This window comes from Chinchilla lanigera, unplaced genomic scaffold (genome assembly GCF_000276665.1).
Source record: "Chinchilla lanigera isolate Chin_1 unplaced genomic scaffold, ChiLan1.0 scaffold00093, whole genome shotgun sequence".
NCBI lineage: Eukaryota > Metazoa > Chordata > Mammalia > Rodentia > Chinchillidae > Chinchilla > Chinchilla lanigera.
In genome coordinates this window covers 8267908-8290930 of record NW_004955494.1, presented here as the reverse complement: position 1 = coordinate 8290930, position 23023 = coordinate 8267908, and the positions used below count along the sequence as shown (strand labels likewise).

Below are 23023 nucleotides of genomic sequence, written 5' to 3'. Positions count from 1 at the left end.
CCCTAATCCTTTGGCTGAAGACTCTCCACCTAGATGATTAAGATGGTTACTGCCGGATTTTTTTTAGATTCATAGCACTTAGACAATCCTGTAGCCTTTGTACATTGCTTCTGTAGTAACTATTCATAGGATTTCACAGTTTGTTGTGGTGATCTGGCCAGAGAGATGAGAGAAATTACATCTCTGGATGACAAAGGCCCTGTAGGCTTCTTTCCTTCCCCATAAATGCACTCACTCAGCTGAACCACTGATCCCCCAAAGATGAATCCTTGAGGAATTTCTCCAACATCGCCAGCCCTGGCTTTCATTAAATTGATTTGTTCCAATCAATGCTCACCTTCTAAATTTTGGTCTTTTTGAGGTATGTTCAGGCCAGACACTTGTTTCCATTAATATCATCAGAATCTTTGAGCAGATGCCCTGGTTTGGGAGAATCAAATGGACTAGGCTCAGCCACTTCGCACACCTGACCAAAGAAAAAATAAAAGGTAGTGCTGAGGTAGGAAGGAAATTTACTCGGTGTAATCGTACTTGGAGGGAAGAGGAGAGCCATCTCTTTCAGTACTGCCTTCTGGGTACGGACAGAGCTTCAGGATTATATAGCACAGGAGCAAAGTGGTGGTGCAGCATGCACAGTCAAGTGATCTTGGTCAGGCTGATGCTTATTTCAGGATTGGTTATGAAGTATCTTGCCTGTGGAATGAAATTTGCTTCTGCTTGCGGGTAGCATTGGCCCTCTTTACAGGAAGTGTACTGGCCAGAACTGTTGTTTCTGGAATGCAAGGTGACTAGGGGAGCAAATGACACAGAAAAATTTCAGGGTGGAGGTACTCATACATTCAGAATTAGGACAATGACTGGAGACTCCTTGGCATCATGCCAGTGATCTGCAAGAGGACAGTAGAACCTCATGGGCGACAATTCAGTGGTTATGATCTCTGCCTTAAAGAGGGAAGATTACCAGTTTTAGATGAGCATCCTTTAATGATTAACAAGCATAGTTATGTGCACAGTTGATTAGGAATCTGACCCAAAATTCAAGGTACCAAAGGAGACAGATGCAAATTAAAGGCCAAGTTTTCTTTTCTTGCTTTTAGTTACCCTTTGGACATCTACAGGCTACAGTGAAGAGCTGGCGTGTTTTTAGCCAAAGTAGCTGTTAAGTCCTTGTTATAGTAACATACACTGTTTCAGTGAATTCTTGTATATAATGTAAAGTAAAATACAACTATTATTTTGAATGTTAGATATCCAGTTTTCTCAATACCGATTGGTAAAGACTTTTTTTCTCCTTTCCATTGTAAAGTCTTGGTATCTTTCTCAAAAATCATAGATATGATAGCTTTTTTCTAAGCTTTGTAATAGTCTACTACTTTCCATGTTTTTCTAATGCCAGTACCACACTGTTTGATTACTATAGCTTGGTAGTAAATCTTACAATCAAGAAAGATGAGTCTTTCCGCCTCAATCTTTTTCAAGATTGTTCTGGCCAGTGTGTGTATCTTTGCACTTATTATGAAATTCAATTTTATGCTTCTTTTCCTGCCAAAAAATATAATAGCAATTTTGATAGGGCTGCATTAAATTTGTGTATTGTTTATTGACATTTTAACCATATGTAAGTCTTTCAATGAATGTAGGATATCATTCCATACATATTTGTTCTTACTAATTTCTTTCAGCAATGCTGTTTAGAATATATTTCTTATTTTTAGTCATTTATCCATGTCCTAGTTACTTTTCTCTCATTGTTGAGACAAAAATATGCAGACACCCAAAGTTAAATGGGGAAGGGTTTATTTCCCTCACAGTTTGTAGAGGTTTCAGTCCACAATTGGCGGGCTCCAAGCAGTGTGTCTTCACAGAAGAGAGCAGTTCATGGTGCACAGACTGTAGCAAAGCAACAAGGGGAAGGCAAGCCTCTTTCTACCCCTTATATTGTACCCAGTCTACCAATGCCAATCCAATCAGTGAACTGATCCAGCAATCATCTACCTTTAACTGCAGCATTGTACCATGTATCAATCACCCACTCTAGATTCATCCACCTCGGAAAAAGCCCCATCTAAAACTACATGAGGCTTTGGGGAGCTTTATGGTTCATGACACAAACCATGATAATCCCTAAGTAATTTATTTACTAATGTTATTGTATTTTATATATTTAATTCTTGTGGTGCTTGTGATGGATCCTCAAGCACTCTAACACTCAGCTACATTGAAGGCCTTTGATGGTACATTGCCTGATACATGAAATGAAGGTACTTGTCTTAACTTCCTTTTTAGATTGTTCATTTTTGTTGTATTTAAACACAACAGATTGAGAGGTGCTGATCTTGTGTCTTGAAACATTTTTGAATTTGGTTATACCATAAGTTCCAATAGAGGATGTTTGGAATCTTTGCTTAGTGTTTTCTACATATAAGGTATGATAAACTGTGAACACAGGCATACTTCATCCCTTTCAATATGGTTGCCTCTTCTTTTCTTCCCTTCATGCTTAAAATAGGCCTTCCAGTACTACATTACAGGGAGGGATAAAGCGAACTATCTTTGCTTGTTCTTGATCTTACAAAAATATATTGAGTTATTTACTATCCAGTATGATATAAATTATGGAATTTGCAAGTGCTTCTTATTACACTGAAGATATTTTCCTCTATTCCTAGTTTTTTGCATGCTCTTATAATGTAAAGCAATTGAATTTTGTCAGATGTTTTTTCTGCATCAACTGAGATGGTTGTGTGGAGGTTTTCTTTATTTGTGACTAAATTTAAAGTAATTCTATTCTTATTAGAAAGTATAAAAATACTGAAATGAATGTGAGAAAATAGAATACACAGAGAAATTTTGATTGAAATAATTTTTTGTCTGGATTTTAAAATACACTCGTAGCTGGGAGTGGTGGCCCATTAAGCCACAGAGGCTGAAGCTTCAGGTTAGTAATTCTGATCCTGGCTTGGAAATTTAGTGAAACTCTGTCCCAAAATAACCTAGCAGAACAAACATTAAGTCCCATAGATCCATGTCCATCACATGGGCAATGTGATGTGAGATGAGACCTCCAAAAGACTTGGAGTCCCTGCCCCTATGGCATTGCTGGCTGCAGTGAGCTGGCCTCTTTCTTTGGGAAATTCTGCTCACTCTCTGTGGTTTTACTTAGCAGAAGTTGAGATTTCTGATATCTCCAATTTCCTTAGATCTCCAGTGCACTTTTGATTTCACTCTTACACATTCATAGACTGCCCTGTGACGGGCACATGTCTAGATTCCACAGCCATATTCTAAAATCTGAGAGGAAATACCCAGTACCCCACAACTCTAGCACTCTGCTGGCCTCTAAAGCCAGCACCACATAGACAATGACATGGTCTGCTGCCAACTGGAGCAGCAGACTGACCCCCTTGGATAATGGCTCCAGAATCTCTGAATACCTTAGTATTCACAGTTGGCTCTGAATGAGCTTGGCTTCCTAGGGCTTTCTTCTCAAAGCAAAGTCTTTCACTTTTGTAGTTTTGAGCCTAACAATGGTGGGATATTGCTGATTCCTGAGCTACCCTCAAGGAATCTTTTTTATTGTCCTGATGCAAAATATTTGGCTTTTTAAAATGCTAATCTTTTAGCAAGCAAGATTTCCTGTCACAAACTTCAAATGACCCAACTTTGCAGCCACTTCCTTTCTTGTCACTAGCAAATTTTTTGAAATTATTGAGCCATGATTTTTGGCCCTGATTCTTGTAGTAGATGTGCCAGCAGTGCCAATGCCACAACCTGAATATTGGGCTGCCTTCTTCAAAGACTGAACATTTTTATAGAACTTGTCATTAGTCTATCTTTTATGGAAAAATATACCCATTCAAGTCCTACACCAATTTTGAAATTGAGTTATTCATAGCTTTTGCTATTGAGCCTATGAGATTGGTAAATCCATTTTCCTGTTCTTATTCACGTTGTTTTTATAAATTATTGGTTGTTTTCTGTGGTGTGCAGAAACTTTTTAGTAGTACTGCAAATACTTTATTTTGTCTTTGTGACCTGTGCTTTTGGTGTTACCCCTGTGAAATCATTGCCAAGAAGCTTTTCCATATTTTAGATTTTGACATTTGAAAGTCTGTCTTTTTTAGAGGCTTTAATCTATTTGAGTTAATTTTTATGTGTGATGCAAGAGAAGGAGCAGGCTCTAATGTTGTGTGGATATCCAGTTTTTCCAAAACAATGTTTTGAAACTGTCCCCTCAGTCATGAAAATGTGAATCAAATGCACAGTGAGATATTATCCTGCACCTTTTAGAATAGGTATTATGAAAATGTCAAATGATCACAAGTGTTGCTGAGGATGTAGAGAAAAGGGAACTTAAGTACAATATCTGTGCAAGTGTAATTTGATATAGTAACTGCAAGTTTGTCAAAGAATTAAAAATAGAACCACAATATGATCTGGAAACCTCACCTCTGAACAAACATAAAAAGAAAGTAATGTCACAATATTTAAAAGATATCTGCACTCCCATGTTTATTGCAGTGTTATTTACATTATGAGTACATAAAACAATCTTAATGTGTTGATGGTTGAACTGGGAAAAATTGCACATGTGGGCTCGTGTGCTGACATACCCACACACCCTACACATACACATACAAAAGAATATTATTGCACCTTTCAAAAGGAAACCTTGTCACTTTTGGAAAAATGGATGAACCTATTAAATGAAGTAAGTTAGTGACAGAATGATAAATAGAAAATGATCTCACCTGTATGCAGAATCCAAATAGTTCAACTTCATAGAAACAGAATTTCTGTTATAAATGGGTAAGTTTTGGAGAATTATAATGATAATTATAGCTCATAATGTGTTCTACATTTGAAGTGCTAGTAAATTAGATATTAAATATACGTGCAAATTTTCCCTTAAAGTTGATGAATACATAAATTAGTCTGACTGAAGTAATGAAACACATGCACACACACATACATATGTCTAACATTGTATATTTTAAATATATACAATTTTACTTGTTAATTATATTAGTAATTAAAATATTAAAAAACCAATCATTGTATTATGACAATTTTAAACACTGAATATTGGAGAGAATGTATCATTCTATTCCATCATTAAAAAACTGAAATACCTCACTATTTCCTTCATGTTCCCTAGAGTACCTGCACCTGAAAGCTTTAGACTTGCTTCTAAATATATTTAGTATTTGGTTATTTATCATGAAAAGAAAGAGATGAAACAAGGTTAAAGAATGCTCAACAAAGATGTTTGTGTGACATGTGTCTTCAAAAAGACAAAATATTCTTGAGAAATAGTATTTTCCTTTGAGATTAAAGAAACCCCATTATTGTGGCACCCCTTTTAGTGAAAATGACATATGAGCTGCATTTCCCTGTGGTACTATATGCTGTGGGCTGTTGACCCTAGAGACAGCAATTCCAAGGTTTTCATATTCTTCCCAACTTCCTGTCACTGCTCCTGTTCCTCCCTCATCATTAGATCTGATAGGATCCTTGTCTTTGCCATTTCTTGGCATACTTTTATGGTGGTCTGAATGGTCAAGTCACAGATAATTCTATCTTTTTTATTTTAAAGAGAAAAAGTAATAAAAATACTATAAAATTGCAAAACAAGATGGTAGGAAATTTATAAACTGTTATTATATTGCATATTGTTGCCAAAGCTGTATCAAGAAGACACAAAAATTCTGAATAAACCATCAGTTAATGAAATTGAAATGTAATTAAAAAGTTAGTAATAAAGAAAAGCCCAGGTCCTGATGGATTCACAACTGAATTCTACAAGAAATTTAGAGAAGATTTAAATGCCAATACTTATCAAACTCTTTAATGAAATTGAAAGGGGAGCAATACTCCCTAACTCATTCCTAGAGGCAAGTATTACCTTGATACCAAAACCAGAGAAAGATCCAACCAAAAAAGAAAACTACAGGCCAATATCCCTAATGAACATACATGCAAAAATCCTCAATAAAATACTAGCAAACAGAATGCAGCAAATCAGAAGATTATATACCATGACCAAGTGGGATTCATCCCAGGAATGCAGGGCTGTTTCAACATACCCAACTCAATAAATGTAAGACACCATATCAACAGAGCCAAAACAAAAAAAGCACATTCTCATCACAATAGATGCAGAAAAAGCTTTTGATAAAGTGTAGCATTCATTCATGATAAGAATCCTACAGAAAATTGGAATAGATGGTCTTTACCTCAATCTGATAAAAGCCATCTATGACAAATCAATAATAAATATCACACTAAATGGACAAAATCTGAAAGCTTTCAATCTAAAATTGGGAAAAGACAAGGATGTTCACTTTCACCACTCATTTTCAGTATAATTCTGGAATCATTAAGCAGAGCAATTAGACAAGAGAGAAAAATAAAAAGAATAAGGATAGGAAAGGAAGAAGTTAAACTATCATTATTCACAAATGACATGATACTCTATGTAGAAGATCCCAAGAACTCCACCAAAAGACTTCTAGATTTAGTAACCAAATTCAGTATTGTGGCTTTATACACAGTCTATACTCAAAAAGCAGTAGTATTCCTATACACAAACAACAAACTGATTGAGAGAGAAATTAGAGAAACCACACCGTTCACAATAGCATCCAAAAAAATGAAATACTTGTGAATCAGTCTAACAAAGGAAGTAAAGGTTTATATATTGAAAATTACAGTACTCTGAAAAAAGAGATTGAAGAGGATTTCAGAAAATGGAAAGATACTCCTTGCTGATGGATAGCAAGAACCAACATTGTGAAAATGGCCATACTCCCAAAACTGTTATAGAGATTTAATGCAATCCCGAAAAGTCTATCTTGTGTTACTCATCCTGCATGATATGTTTACTCTTACTCACTGGTTCTCAAGTTAGTTTAATGGCCATTGCTTGAACGCAGAGGATTGGGCTCTGGGAAGTCGTAGAGCCTGTTGTAGCCTCAGACTTCAAAAACACGGCTCTCAAGCCCTCTATGCTTATTATAGAACATGTGACACAAACAGACAGATGATGTCCAAGAGAATCAGGGATCCACTTTCATCACTGAGCTGGTGACAGTTTTTCAAGTGTTTTCTCTCATTTCCTCCCCAGAACACCAGAATACTTTAAAGCAAATGCAGGAATCATTACATTTCACTATTAAATATTTCAATATGCATTACTAAAAAAGTATCAGAATATGACGACTTAGAAAATACCACATTCTAGGGTGATACCAATTATTCAAAAACACCTAATTTTCAGCAACTATTTTTAGTAATTGTAATATTTTTTATAATCTTATCATTATGAATAATTGCCTATAATTTCTTGGTAAGGAGACTCCAACAAATGCAAACACTATGCTCTTCGCAAATACATCTAAATTTCTTTATATTTATAACATTATCAGTCCTATTTTAAAATTTTGCTCCATTTAATTTCTGAAGAAATTATACTTTGCAATTAAATCTTTTACATCTAAATTTTATCCATTACTATGTAGATACACATGCTGTTATCTGTCCTACTACCTATAAATTCACTAGATTCATAGGATTGATAAGAGTAACTATAATGCTTTATTTATGAGCAAGTCCGAGTTGTTAACTAGAAAGTAAGAAATATGCTTTAGAATTATGATTAACAGGACTACAGCATTTCGTGATGTTCTACGTACACATGAAAATTGTGCAGTAAATTTTAGAGCATGATAGACTGTAAAACAAAGCTATGCACACTGCAGAAAATTACTCAGGAAAAAGCCATAGACTGGTTTTGATTCAAGATAGAAATATGTGTGGGAATAGATCAAAAATGTGTGAAAGAAACATTAATCTGGATTATGATTTTTCAGCTAATTTTTCCTTCAAGTCTCATGTAAAATTTTACACACAAAATTAATACAGGGTTCATTTTCCTATTGCATTATACTGATAAAACTCTATGAGCGTATGGGATTGAAAGTTGGTGTAGTTACACAATAGTATGCATCCGTGTGTTCCAAAATTCTATATTTCCAGGTTCTCATCTCTACCTCTCATATAATAAGATTTGTAACAATTTTAATTACATATTTTTATTTTAATTTTCTCTCCTGACCAGTTTATATCCAATTTTATTTCACCCCACTCAATCCTGAATATTTAGAGTATTTAGTCACTTTCCTGCCAAAGACAAAATATTCAGCGCCTGCAATTCCAAGGAGGAAGAACTGATTTGAGCTCACATTCAGAGGATTCGGTCATAGGCTGGCTGGCTCCTAGGCATAACCAGCCAGCACAGGGCATAGTGGTGGAAAACTGCTTGTGCTATAGTGGTGAGGAAGCAGAGAGGGGAATGGAGTTGGTGACAAGAGTCACCTTTCTGGGTTTCCCAGAGACCTGTTTCCAAACAGGTCCCACTTCCTACATTCATTGTCAAACTAATCAATTTTTGAATCCCCCATTAAGTGTAGAACTCCATTATCCAATCTGTCTTCCAAACACATGAGACTTTGGCGGAGGGTCATATTACATATAAATTATAACACAGAATGAAGGCAAAATAGTACTGGTTTGCACAACTCCATTTTCCGTGCTATATTTGGTCATGTTTTGCCAGCAGTCACATATCTTTGAACCATTCTTTTTGTTTTGTGCTTTTTTTTTGCTGTTAAGCATCATCTCACTATCTATTTTAGTCTTGTGTTGAGCTTACTGTGTAGACCAGAATGGCCTCACATGTTTGGTAATCCTCCCACCTCTGTCTCCATCATGCTGAGATGACAGGTGTACACCACCACACTTGCCTTCCCTTCCATTCTCACTGCTCAAAAATCTCTTGTTCTTGATTCAAATTTCAAAAACTACAAACTGATTTCTTTGTTTAAACTAATGTAGATTTAGAATATTTTGTAGCTGTAGGGTGATAAAGTGACTGATAGCATTACAGAGAGTGCCTGTCCACTAAGAAATGATGCTTAGGATGAATTAAAACAGAATTTATTCATTTTGAAAAAATATGAATTTACATACCTAGAGATAAAAATGCAGAAAGTTTTAAATTACATTTTTCTATACATTCATTTACGAGTTTCTCCCAAAATTCATAGATTCTCTTAGATTCTGCCAGTCTTCACATAGTAACAAATTAAATAGATCTCACTGTAGTTTGAATCCTGTTTCTCAGGCATCATTATTCTATTGATTGAAATTACGTATTGTGTGTCATTCCACACGAATACATTAGGACTTAAGCACTGTCTCATCAAATTCCATAAAATAATTTTCTGTTGTTAAATGCTTGTGGATATTTATAAGTAGCCAAAGAGTAAACAAACAAATGATCACTTTTTGTAGGTATTTGTTGTATTTTAAAAACAAGGAACATTATAATTTATGCTTTTCCTATAATAAATCTCAAAGAGCAAGTATAGCTGTAAGATAAATTCCAAGAAATGTAATTCAGCAGCCTAAAGGAAGGTCCCTGAGATATTTTGATGAAATTTTGTAAATCTTTGCCTTGCTTTTTATTGCTGAAACAGGGCTAATAAAAGACCAATCCTTCAAGCATTAGAAGAAAAGCACTTCTAGTGGGTGGCTGAGTGAAGAAAGATTTCTGTACAATGTGTGTGTGTGTGTGTTTTACTAGGAATTCCACCCAATGCGTTAGCACTTCAGCCCTTTTAAATTTTTTTTATACCTACGCAGGGTCTTGCTAATTCTCTCAGTTGCCCAGGCTGGACTCCAACTTGAAATCCACCTGTTTAAGGCTTCCAGAAAGATGGGATTACAAGCATGCACCATCACATCCAACACTTACTTTTCCAGGATCTGTATTTCAGCTTAGGGATGCAGGTCACCAGGATTATTGTCTGATAATAAACCTGTACATACATAATCATTTTGGCAAGATACTTTTCTTCTGCACAGAAGAACAGAATGAAGAGTATATTCCCACTACTTACAGGAAAGATGAATGAAACACAATTTCTTGATGTCTTTCCATGCTATTAAGCATGCCAGCATTTACTCCGGTGTTCATATCTGTGAATCAGCACAAATGGGCTGAGTATTGCATAACCAAGTATCAGAAATTCTTGAAGATTGTTTGTTATGGATTCATTCTTGAAGGCGAAAATTAAATATAAAGATAGGAAACAATCTGTCCAATAAAAAAAAAGAAAAGAAAACATCAGAAGAAGAACACTTTGAGCAGCTTTGACCTCAGGTGGAGTTTTGTAGAGGAACTTGGAGAGCTGCAGGTGGAGAACACGCTGATGGTGCCTGTGGAGAAGAAACACCATGTAGACACTAGATCCACCCATGACACCCTGACACATGGTGTCTCTCAGGGTGAAGAGAGTGAGAAAAATCCAGTTAATTTTCTGGCTTCTTGGTAGAAAACAATAGGAGTCATTTTCACCTGTTTTTGATGAGTTCAGGTTGATATTTGTGATGATATAGAACAAGTTTATGCTTATCAAGGAATTCAGAATCCAAAATAGTAGAAACAAGGAAAAAATGTGCCATGCTGATTTGGGGTTGAGCTTCCTCCATCCACAATGTCTGGGACTAATGGTGATGGCCTGAACCACAGTGAGGAGACTGCTGGTGCAGATGGAGAGGCCCCGGGCCACCCGCTCCAGGTAAACAACAATCTTACAACCTATGTTGTCCAGGAAGTTTCTCAAGCCAAAAGTTGCTATTGTCCTTGGAATTCCCTTGGAAAGAAGCAGTATGGTATTTGTAAAAACCAAATGGATGAGAATAAGGTGCATAGATTTCTTCTCAGTGCTTCCAATGATGCATATATAATTCATAAAAACAGAGATGTTCATCACCGTGCCAAGTCCGGTTAGAAAGAAGAAAATGACTCCTTTAACAAGGTTGAAAGCCATTTTTTTGTGGCAGGGCAGTCACTACTGCCTCTCCAGCCACCAAACCCATGCCTGCCATCCAAGAGTACATACTCTCCTCTGAGTTTTCTGAGTCTGAACATGATCAAGATCAGTTTTGTTTGACCACATCTGCCAAGCTAATAAGCACAAGGCACGAGGGAAGAAGCTGAGGCACTCATAGAGGAGGAAATTCACAGATACCAACCTACTAAGAATTACCTGAGCTACTCAGCAACCCCGGATTATTCTGCTCTTGAAATTGACATAATGAGAAACAAATATGAAAGACTGGCTGCTTGACAACCAATTGAATTGTTCAGTCTGAAACAGAATGAGGTTCCAGCCCCTTCTTCTGGTCAGAAAAATGACACTGTGCATGGCAAGAATCTGTAAACAGTTCTATGCTCCAAGTAGAGCATCAGGCAGTTTGAAATGAGAATCTGGAACTAATGTCACAGCATGGATATAATGCCTGGAAAGTATATAACGAAAATCCAGTTCATATGATTGAACACACACAGAAAGAGCTTCGGAAATTAAGGAAACATATTCAAGATTTAAACTGGCAGTGGAGGAACGTGCAACTCTCAGTTGGATCTAAACTGAGAGAAATGGAGTCAAATTGGATATCGCTGGTCAGAAAGAATTACATGATAGAACAGACTGTTGTTCAACTAGAAAATGAAATCTATCAAATTAAGCAGTGACAGGGAGAGGCAACCAAAGAAAACATCTGGCAAGACTCCTGAAAAGATTAACTTGCTGGGTAAAAAGGAAGAAAAGTTGGGCTCTTACAAACATCAGCCATCTAAGCTTTCCCTGAACCACAAAGGACAACAACCTATCACAGAAACCACTAGTGAGTAAATGTTCAGAAACCATAATGTATGGATTCTTACATTAATGGTGTCTGTGTATCTTTGTGAAATAAAGATGATCAATTTTCAAAATAAGTATGACTTTGGAATAATATTGTGTTGCAGAATTAACGTACATTATATAGAGAGAGTTAATTTGGAGCTACTGGACCACATTTTGTAGCTTAGTAGATACACTAGCTGCTGCTAGCAAGGCCATAGGGTTGGGGCTACCCATGCCGTTTAGAGCTCATATCATGTTACTGAGATGCTGGCTGTGTGGCCGTAGGATTTAATGTTTGTTCTGATGAATTTCAGTCCTATTTGTTTCAATCCTTCCTTTGTATTCCCAAATTCTTCCCTTTTGACATGGAATAGCGCACCCTGTGCCACTGTTATCATTTTTGTTTCTGTTGTTTGTTTTAGTTTAGATACAGGATCTTCCTCAATTGCACTGACAGTTGTCCTTCCTCAGCCTCCTATGTAGCTGGGATTAAAGGTATGTGCCACCCACAAAAAGCCATTTTTTATATGTTGCAATGATGTTTCACTTTATCTACATAATTTATTTAGTAAATTTATTTGAGCTTTATAATTCCTCTTTTGTCTGTTTTATGAAATTGATTTTCAAGTAATCCATTGATTTACATTTTATAATTTATATAATTATGTACATATTATTCTTTTTCAATAATTTGAATGTTATAAGTATTCTTGAAGTATGGTATGATTTTCTAACTCAAATGTATTTAGTTTTTCAATACACAATTTATTAAAGTATTTCTGAAACCGACATTGATGAAGCTCTTTACTCCCATCAACTATATATGTTGGGTCATGAGTCAGTGAAACATCTCCAGAAATCCAGTGTGCTGGTGTCAGGTTTGCGGGGCCTAGGTGTGGAGATTGCAAAGAATATCATCCTTGGTGGGTGCGTAAAGGCTGTCACTCTCCATGATGAAGGCACAGCCCAGCGATCTGACCTCTACTCCCAGTACTATCTTCATGAGGAGGATATTGGTAAAAACTGAGCTGAGATGTCATCCCCTCACCTTGCTGAACTCAACAGCTACGTGCCTGTCAGCACCTACACTGGACCCCTGGAGAAGGACTTTCTTAGTGGTTTCCAGGTGGTGGTTCTTGCCAACACTCCTTTGCAATACCAGCTACAGGCAGCTCTTCTGTGACTTTAGAGAGGAAATGATTCTCACAGATTCCACTGGGGAGAAGCCACTGAATGCTGTGGTTTCTGTGGTCTTCAAGGACAGCCCTGGAATTGTAACCTGACTGGAGGAAGCCGAGCATGGATTTAAGAGTGGCAATTATGTCTCCTCAGAAGTTCAGGGCATGGGTGAACTCAATGGCATGCACCCCATAGAAAAGCAAAGTCCTAGGTCCCTATATGTTCAGTATCTGTGATACCTCCAGCTTCTCTGATTATGTCTGTGGAGGCATTGTACATCAGGCCAAAGTATCTAAGAAGCTTAGTTTTAAACCCTTAGTAGCCTCACTGGCAGAGCCAGACTTTGTGATAACAGGCTTTGCTAACTACTCTCAACCTGCACAAGTGCACATTGGCTTCCAGGCCCTACATGAATTCTGTGTTCAGTACAAGCAGCAACTGAAGCCACATAATGAGGAGGATGCAGAAGAAGTGGTAGCCCTAGCCCAAGATGTGAATGTTCGAGCCCTGCCTGCAGTCCAGCAGAACAACCTGGATGAAGACTTGATTCGGAAGTTGGCCTAGGTAGCAGTTGGTGACCTTGCACCCATAAATGCTTTCATTGGGGGCCTGGCTGCCCAGGAGGTCATGAAGGCCTGTTCAGGAAAGTTTATGCCCATCAGGCAGTGGCTCTACTTCAGTGCCCTTGAGTGTCTCCCTGAGGACCAAGAAGGCTCCAGGGAAGAGAAATGCCTGCTGCAGCAGAACCGTTATGATGGACAAGTGGCCATGTTTGGCTCAGACCTACAGGAGCAGCTGGGCAAACAGAGTGGAAATAAAAGTAACAACCTCACAGTTGCTGGGTAGGAACTGTGCTGCTGAACTATATCACCAGCAATAGTTTACAACTATATGTGCCCAGTGAAAACAGCCTACAGAATGGGCAGGAAAAACTTCTGCCAGTCCTTCTGCAGATGGGAGGCTCAACTCTAGACTATATGAGAACTGAAAACATTAGACTCCCAAATTTAAAGGTAAATAATCAAAAGATAAGGAAGCAAAATAAACAGACACTTCTCAGAAGAAGTACAAATGATCACTAAATACATGAGTGAATGCGCAACACTGCAGGCCATTGTGGAACTGCACATTACAGCAACACTGAGTTTCCATTTCATCCTGGAAAGAATGATCATTATCGAGAAAACAAATGGCAACTTATGCTGTGAGAGTTTGCAGGGAAAAAAGAAAACTTCTACAAGGTTGGTGGCATCGGAAACTAGTAGAACCACTATGGAAATCTTCATGGAGATTTCACAAAACAGAAAATAGAAATTCCATTTCACCCAACTAGTCTCCTTCTGTATATTTCCCCAAAGATTTAGAGACATCATATGACAGACAGTCATGCAAACCCGTGTTTATACCAGCAAAATTCATATGCTTGATATTGGATGTGACCCAAGTGTATATCATCAGATCAGTCAATAATGACAAGGTGGCATTTACATACCATGGAGTGTTACGCCAGCCTAAGTAATAGGCTTGAGTCATTCATAAGAAAATGGATGCTACTACTGTGCATATTTTGTGCATCCTACCTTCTCATGGAAAAAGTAAAGCTAAAAAACGTGTCCTGTAAGATTGATCAAACAAATAAACATTAACTGTTCCTTTCAAAAAAGGAATTGAATTCAGTAGTACAACCGATGTTAGCTATCCTGTGTATACATATATACATAATTTTCCTCTTCTTTTCTCTTTTCCCTCATCCCAGTTGTTCTTTACATTTGAGCAGTTTCCTTTCGTTTCACAATATCTATATTTATTTTCCTGAGTAACCACTTTGAAGATGTCAATATGTAGTACAACAACCATTGTTAATTTCCTATCACCTTGCCTGAAATTCAGTATTGCTTGTATTGTTTTTGTGTTATTTTGTAAATGTATGTGTGTTTGCTAATATGTTTTCATTCCTTTATCTTTAAAATAAAAAAAAATAAAAGATTCTGTGGAAATGAAATTTGGAGGATCCCCCATGTAAATCAACCTCAGAAACTTCAGAATCCTCACAAACCTCAAAATAGACTTAAGCTGGATGTTGCACATTAATTGCTAGGAGACAAGCCATTTTGTGATGTCATAGCTACTCGGGTAGAGCATTGTGATGCTTCGGGTCGGTTTAACTGTGGGCCTACTGAAACAGTATTTGAAGCTCAGTGCTCAAAAGCATGCAGGTGAGAAGAGATACTGAGGAAAAAATTGATACGGCAGAGACTTCTGCAGGAATTCAAGATGCTTCTTTTAAAGATGAATCCACTGGTTCAGAAACTTGTATTACATCTTCTGTATGTGATTACACATTCACTGAAGACTTGGACTTAAGGTCCCTGATTGAGGAAGAAGCTTTTAAAGTTTTGTCTCAGGGACTCTTTGTAAAAAGACCAAAGTATGCATTCAATATCTCTGAACCAGATGAAGATAGTGACTTTCTTTCTCTAAATTTTCCCCGGAAACTGTGGAAATTAGTTGAAAGTGAAAAATTTAAGTCTATTGGGTGGGATGAGGCTGGTACATCAATAGTCATTAACGAAGAACTTTTTATAAAGGAAGTTTTGGAAAGGAAGAGCCCTTGCAGAATATTTGAAACTACTAGTATGCAAAGTTTAGTTAGACAGCTTAACCTTTATGGCTTCAGTAAACTGAAACAGACATTTCAAAGATCTGCTTCTCTTGCTGACTTCCTGGCAGAAGAAAATGAAGCCTCTGTTTTAAACAAGTTACAGTTCTATCGACATCCAAATTTTAAACGAGGATATCCACAACTCTTAGTAAGAATGAAAAGAAGAGTCAGGATTAAAAAGGCTTGTCCAGTATCTCGTGCACTAGTTCCCAGTTTCAGTAAGAGGAATCATCGAGCAGAGGATAACCTGGGTGATCTAAATTCGGGATTACTTGCTGAAAGTAGTGAAAAGAGCTTATTTTCGTCCTCTCCAAACTTAACAAACCGGTCGACCTGCCGGAGAATTGCCAATACAACTGACCAACGAAGAAGTGATTTATCTTCACTATCATTGACGTCATGTAGATCATCAGAACTAACTGTAATAAATCAGCATGCTGTTTTGCATCCACTCCGTACCATGCATATGCTCTCAAATGACAGCTACACTCAAGCAACTGATTCAACTGTCAACTTCGTTACAACAGCTACTTCTCAATATCATATCATGTCTCCTCTCCAGAACAATTATGTTGGTGTGGTGAGGCAACCCTCTATGTTCCTGAATGTATATCCTGCTTTCTCATCCAGTGAGGCTCCTGTCTATAATGTGACGCCAACAGGTAACCCACGGTTTTCAATGCCTGTGGCAACTGATGCATCTGGCACCTTGCTTGCAAGGTCAGTCCATCAGCCCTCTGCAGTGTACCAACATCATCCTAATTACAACTGATCTAACAAAGAAGAACCAGATTTTGCAGGAAAACAGGAACAAAATATATGGGGGGAAATACCTAAAGTCTGTTCTCTTACTCGAGCAATAAAACTCCATACTAACCTTGTAAAAAAAAAAAATTTCCAAGACTTAAAATTTCCCTCCAAAGTTCTGCAATTTCTCAGGTCCCCATTTGGTCTGTAGACTATCACATACATAATTTCTCCTTAGAAAATGTCAATCATATTTTCCTGCTTTTTGTAAATAATAGCAGATATGCAAATGTCCTGCCACCTGACTTTTCCACAAGTGACAGAGTGCTCAGACCTTCCTCTCCTGCTCCTGCCACTAACCAACCTTCCTCCAGTACTTCCCTTCCACAGCCAAAGGCAGCTCTTGTCTACAGAGTCAGGTGTACTCACTTACGCAGTCTGTGCAGCCCATTCCCGGTACAATTTCTGGCAGAGCAGAACTGGTCAGGCCCTTTTTATCCTGTCTGCATCCAAGGGCTCACAGCAAGCTGTCACTTTTGTCAAGCTATCAGTGCTAGGCGTCTTTGCTTCACCAGGGGCAAATGATTCCTTTGGCACCATCTCTGTCCCTGGGACATCACTCTGTTCTCTCTCCCTGTGGCCCATAATCTGAGGAGTCCAGAAACCTTCTGATGCAAATTACAGTGAATGTGAAGTAATGAGCAGGAAGCACTGCGGTGATGTGCAGTTCTCTCTGGGGTCCAGGTTTCTAGAAGCTGGTTACATTGTCCCTGAATCCTTTTCATTAAACACCTGAGCCAGGAACTAATTAGGAAGAATTATCATAGAGTCATAGGTGGTAACTTTTCTAATATGTTTCCAGCGCATGAAGCATTGAGAATGAAAGTGCTCCAATCAGGGTTGCCTTTAGGGAGTAGGTACCAGAATACAGCTCAGGGGACCTCTACGGATCTTCTGTGGGCTGTTTGCTGCCCTGGGTGCTGTTTGCTGATCTGGGTACTCATAAGAGAAAATTCATGCACCCACATGATGCTCCAATAACTTCTGCACTTTCTCTTTAGTGTTCCCTGTCAAACATAGCCACTGGCTCTGGAAGCTTCAGCTGTGCAGTCGCTGTGCAGAGCCAGCTGGATGGGACATGTGAGGAATTAGCTGTCAGAGTTGCACATCAGTGCTGGGTCCCTAACACCATTCAGAAGTGGTTTCTTTCTTTCTTCTAATTTGTGCATTCAATCATGAAGGAGTTCCAAGGAAGTAAAAGCAGCTAGTTTTAGGTTCATCACAGGCTACATACTTGCTTCAGTTACACTTTTCTGGTTTCCAATCATCCCTTCCCCTAGATGATTTCTAAGCACCTTCCCGTCTGCTGGTTTGTTCAAGTTGTGATGGGAAGAAATATGATGAATGAATGGATGATGCTGGGACCTGCCTTTTAAGTGACAGTATATTCCTGGACACCATAACAGCTGTGACTCTGTCAGCTGAGTTAAGTCCATAGGAGTGAAATGTGGAAGACAGGAGGATTCCTAGTGGTGTCCAGAACAGATTACCTGGTAGCAGAGACTGCAGTGTTGTGTAGGTTCCCTGCTGCTGCAGCCTGTGTCTCACTGAGGCCTCAGAGTCAACCATGTGCTGTGAGAGAATCACATTGCCATTACTTTATTTTTATACTATACAAGTCTTTCACTTCCGCAAGTGTGGCATCTCAACTCCTTTCAAGCTTAAGGCTTTGTGTGAGTGTGTGCTAATGACACAACCACATGTGTATTATTTGCAAAGTTTTATTAAAGAGAAAAATCTAGCTATATGTTTTATAATGAAGACAAGAGATTTATAGAACTTTAACTCAATGTAAGTGGAAAGATAAACACCTAGAAATGTGGAAGAAGACAGTGCAACTTTTATAAATTAAGGAGGCAGAGAAGTAAGGCAAGTGGTGACACGAGACAGGGAGCAAACTGTGGGTCTGAGACGGGGATTCTCACCTACATCCATGACCTGTGCAAGTGGATGACAGGTGGATCTCAGAGAAAGACAGTGGATTACCATAATCTATCCAGGTGGGACAACAATGGAAGCTGTTTTACCAGTTGTGGTTTCATCATTTTTAAAATCTTATTTTAAAGAGAAAAAAATAAAATTTCAAAGCAAGATAATAAGAGAGTAACAGTTGCATGTTATAGGCGTGAAAAATTGCCCAAATAATATTCACACAAACCTTTCTTTTCAATGAACTAAGAGAAATTAGCAGTACAACTATCTTATATATATGTATGTGTGTGTATATATATATATATACATATATACATATGTGTGTATATATATATATATAATTTGTTTTTTTCCTTTACCCTTCCTTCTTTTCTCTTTTTCTCATACCAGTTTCTCTTTCCTATTGAACAGGTTCTTCCCATTTCACAATATCTACTATAAATTTTGAATCTTATTTACTCTTTCATCTTCTCACACTAGAGAGACAATATGATGTTTACACATGTGAATCTGATTTATTTCACTTATGAATATGGTCTCAAATTGCATCCATTTACCTATAAAAGTCTCCAGTTTATCCTTCTTTGTGGCTGAGCAGTACTCCACTGTATAACATAATCACATTTTTTTATCCATTCCTCAGTTGATGGGTATTTGGGTTATTTCCAAGATTTAGTAATTACAAATTGTGCTGCTATAACCATGGGCGCACTTATATCCCTGCAGCATGTTTTTAGTTCTTTTGGAAAAATACTTAGAAGGGGAAGAACTGGGTTGAATTCTAGTTTTTTTGAGGAATCTCTTAGTCCTTTAATCCTAGTGTTTTGAGGAATCTCCACACTGATTTTCACAATGGTTGCACCAGTCTACACTCCCACCAACAGTGGACAAATGTTCCTTTTTCCTCAGAGTACCTCCAGTATCTGTTATTAGTTGATTTGTTGATGATAGCTATTCTTTCTTTGGTGAGTTGGAAACTCAGTATTGTTTTAATTTGCATCTCTCAAATGTCCAGTGATGCTGAACATTTTTTCATATATTTATTTGCCATTTATATTTCTTTATCTGATAAGTGCATATTCCTCTCAGATGCCCAGTTTTAGACTGGGTCTTTGAATTTGGGGTAATCTGATTTTTTTCAATTCTTTATATGTTTATATGTTTTGTCTAAGGGACAGCTGGCTATAATCTTTTTCCCACTCTTTGGGTTGTGTTTTCTTTTCTTTTCTTTTTTTTTTTTTAAAGATAAAAGGAGGGAAACATTAACAGACATACAACATTTTACAACATATCACAAGCACAATACAGACAATACAGAGTTACAAACAAAGTGGTAGGGAATTAACAATGGTGGTTGTATTACATATTGATATCTTCAAAGTGGCTTGTGTTTTCAATCTGTTGGTGATTTATTTGGTTGTGCAAAAGCTTCTTAATAAGGTGAGGTCTCATTTGCTGATTCTTTGTAGTATTTCCCATGTAGTCTGGGTTTTGTTCAGAAAGTCTGTACCAACACCTATGTCTTCAGGATTTCTACATATTTTCCCTTCCAGGAAATTTATGTTTCTGTTTTAATCTTTAAATCTTTGATTCATTTTGATTTTAGTTTAGTGCATGGTGATAGATATGGGTCTAGTTTTAGGCTTTGACAGGTATAGAGCCACTTTTTCCAGCACCACTTACTAAAGAGGCTGGGCTGGGGATATAGCTCAGCGGCATAAGTGCCTGCCTGGCAAGTGCAAGGTCCTGAGTTTGATTCCTGGTACCTCAACATAAATAAATAAATAAAGGGGCCATCTTTCTTCCCGTGAATATGTTTGGCCCCTTTGTCAAAGATAAGGTGGTTGGCTATTTTTAAAGTTGCATTTGCATCTTCTATTCTATTTCACTGATTCTCAGGTCTGTTTTGTTGGCAATACCATGTTGATTTTATCATAATAGCTCTATGGCATAATTTTAAGTCAAGGATAGTGATGCCTTCTGACTTGCCTTTGTTTCCCAGAATTGCTTTCACAATTCTAGGTTTCTTCTGGTTCAAAATGAATTTTAGGAATGTTTTCTCTATTTCTGTGATATATGCTAGTGGTATTTTGATTGGTATTGCATTAAATCTGTATAGCAATTTTGAGAGTATGGTCTTTTTCACTTTGCTGGTCCTTCCTATCAAAGAGCAAGAAATATCTTTCCATTTTCTGATATCCTCTTTGATGTCCTTTTTCAGAGTACTGTAATTTTCAATGTATAGCTCTTCTACTTTCTGTGTTAGATTTTTTTTTAAACAATGAACACAGGTTTTATTCCTTGCACTATTGAATTTACATACTAAAGATTCTAAGAACTAGATTTTAACCTTTCCATGTTATGCTAATAGCATTATAGAATGTATTCATAAATCTTCATATATGTTGGTTTTTAAATTTTGTGGTTTTTATTTTAAAGAGAAAAATAACAATAAACAGTCTCAAAACAGGTTAGTGGGAGAGTTACTCTCTCTCATTATTCAGAGTACACTAGTGTGAAAACTGAATGAGTATATGAGCTCCAAAATGTACAATAGATATTGCGAATTAGGAAGAAATTATTCAAAAGGAAAGACAAACTGTGATGGGGGAAGAGGGAAAGGAAAAAAGAGAAAAGAAAAAGTACATTTATACACAAGATAGTTAAGATAGTTATACAACTAACTTCTCTTAGTTCATTGAAAAGAAAGATTTATATTAATATTGTTTACACAAGATATCACAACTATATCTTGCTTTGTTAGTTTGATTCCTAAGTATTTGATTTTTTGGATGCAATTGTGAAAGATGTGGTTTCCCTAATTTCTCTTTGTGAGTTTGTTGCTTGTAGGAAGATGTTGATTTTTGAGTGTTGACTTTGTATCCAGCTATGTTATTAAATTTGGTTATTGAACCTAAAATTCTTTCTGTGTTTTTGCCTTCTTCTATGTAGAGTATCATATCATCTGCAAATAACTATAATCTAAGTTCTTCTTTTTCTATCCTTAGTCCTTTAATTTCTCTCTCTTGTCTAATTGCTCTGGCCAGTGTTCTTAGAACTATATTGAACAGGAGTTGTGATAGTGGGCATCCCTGTCCTATTCCTGATTTTAAAGTGAAATCTTTCAGTTTTTGACCATTTAGTATGATGTTAGGTATCGCTTTGTCATAGATGGCTTTTATTAGATTGAGGTCAAGACCATCTATTACAATTTTCTGTACAGATATTTTATCACGAGCGAGTGTTGGACTTTGTCAAAACCTGTTTCTACATCTATTGAGATGATCAGGTGATTTTTGTCCGTGGCCCTGTTGATATGGTGTATTACATTTATTGACTTGCATATGTTGAATCATTCCTGCATCCCTGGAATGAATCCTACTTGATCATAGTTTATAATTTAATTTGCAGTAGCCCGTATTGCTTTTTTCTTCCAGGAAAGAGTTATTGGAATTTTTTGATTTCTCCAAGCATATAGCAACAGATGCAAAGTTTGTTCCTCAGAATGAAGCTTTCTATACCGCATCCTCCACACCTTTATCCACAGGCCTTTCCATAATGAAATTTCTCAATTTTTTAGTTTCCACAGGTGATATTAAAACAAACTGGAATTTGCCTAGAAAGGAAAAAAATAATGTTGTCCTGGATCTATAACGTGAAGTAGACTAGGAGTCATGTGAGAGATGTTCTAGGTCTATCCCAGGGAGGAAGAGTCTGGAAATTCCTGGAGCCAGGACAGGCTGAGAGCCTACAGCCAGGTAGACCTCTGGCTTTAGCAGTTAAGGTCTTTGTTCTCAATGCTGATCAGAACAATGACTGACAATGTGTTGCTTCCTTGTTGTTGGCAGCTCAAAGCTTTAAGTGCCAGTGACTCTCCACCCTTAGTTTTATTGTCCTGACCAATGAGTATAAGGCTTTTTAGGTGCCTGTTATACTGTTAATATGTGGCAGATTGTTTCTGTGGTAACCAGAATTAAAGCTGAGGCAATATCACTAATTTACAGACAAATTTTAATTGAGGAAAAAATCAAAGGGGATTTCTTTAGCTAGAGAAGAAAAAAAGAAGGAGACTAGCTAGAGCAAAAAAAGAGTATAAAACACATAGTATTGACAGACAAAATCAGGTTGGTCCACAAACAAAAGAATGAGACCAGCTTTTATAGCACTATAGGGATGGGCTAAAGGTGGGTAATTTTCTATTGAGTCATGAGTATGGTAATATTTTTCGAAACTTCTTCTTTTGTTCTAAGGATTTTCTTCCTAGTATAAGAGAGATCAATGACTGCTCTCTCCATACAGACATCATAATGCCACGCAGTGTTGCAGCAGGTCTGCTCCTCACAGTAAGAAAGGGGGTGGGGAGAGGCACACCCCATAAACTGTAGGCAAGAAAAGAGGAGAAGAAGGACTGTGCCCCCTTTTAGCAGAAAACAGTTCATGAGTGAAGACCTGAGCATCCCTGTCTCACATCGTCAGGAAGGTCCCTCTCTTGTATCACCTCCCATCTTGCTTTCCTTGCTCCTTTGACTTCTCACAATTGCATTTAAATCTTCTAAGCTCCTAAATGTTTATCTTCAGTTTGGAGATTTATTTTTTTTTTATTTTAAGGATAAAAGGAGGGAAACATTAACAGACATACAACATTTTACAACATATCACAAGCACAATACAGACAATACAGAGTTAC

General features: G+C 37.3%; 2 protein-coding genes and 2 pseudogenes across 2 annotated transcripts; 3 read left to right on the top strand and 1 right to left on the bottom strand.

The window, feature by feature from the left end:
• Window positions 1–10007: 10007 nt before the first annotated feature.
• LOC102013514 (vomeronasal type-1 receptor 4-like) lies at window positions 10008–10895 on the bottom strand. Its single transcript, XM_005405545.1, has one exon. It carries the CDS (start codon window positions 10893–10895, stop codon window positions 10008–10010), a length of 888 nt encoding a protein of 295 aa, XP_005405602.1.
• A 99-nt stretch (window positions 10896–10994) lies between these two features.
• LOC102013182 lies at window positions 10995–11644 on the top strand (annotated as a pseudogene).
• A 1065-nt stretch (window positions 11645–12709) lies between these two features.
• Window positions 12710–13781, top strand: LOC102012868 (annotated as a pseudogene).
• Window positions 13782–15089: 1308 nt separating this feature from the next.
• Window positions 15090–16473, top strand: LOC102021360 (heat shock transcription factor, Y-linked-like). Its single transcript, XM_005405513.1, has one exon. The coding sequence runs from the start codon at window positions 15146–15148 to the stop codon at window positions 16367–16369; it is 1224 nt and encodes a 407-aa protein (XP_005405570.1). The 5' UTR covers window positions 15090–15145; the 3' UTR covers window positions 16370–16473.
• Window positions 16474–23023: the final 6550 nt, after the last annotated feature.

Bases quoted from the DNA above. Each gene is read 5' to 3' on its own strand.
- LOC102013514 (XM_005405545.1), bottom strand. From the start codon at position 10,895: ATGGCTTTCAACCTTGTTAAAGGAGTCATTTTCTTCTTTCTAACCGGA.
- LOC102021360 (XM_005405513.1), top strand. From the start codon at position 15,146: ATGCAGGTGAGAAGAGATACTGAGGAAAAAATTGATACGGCAGAGACT.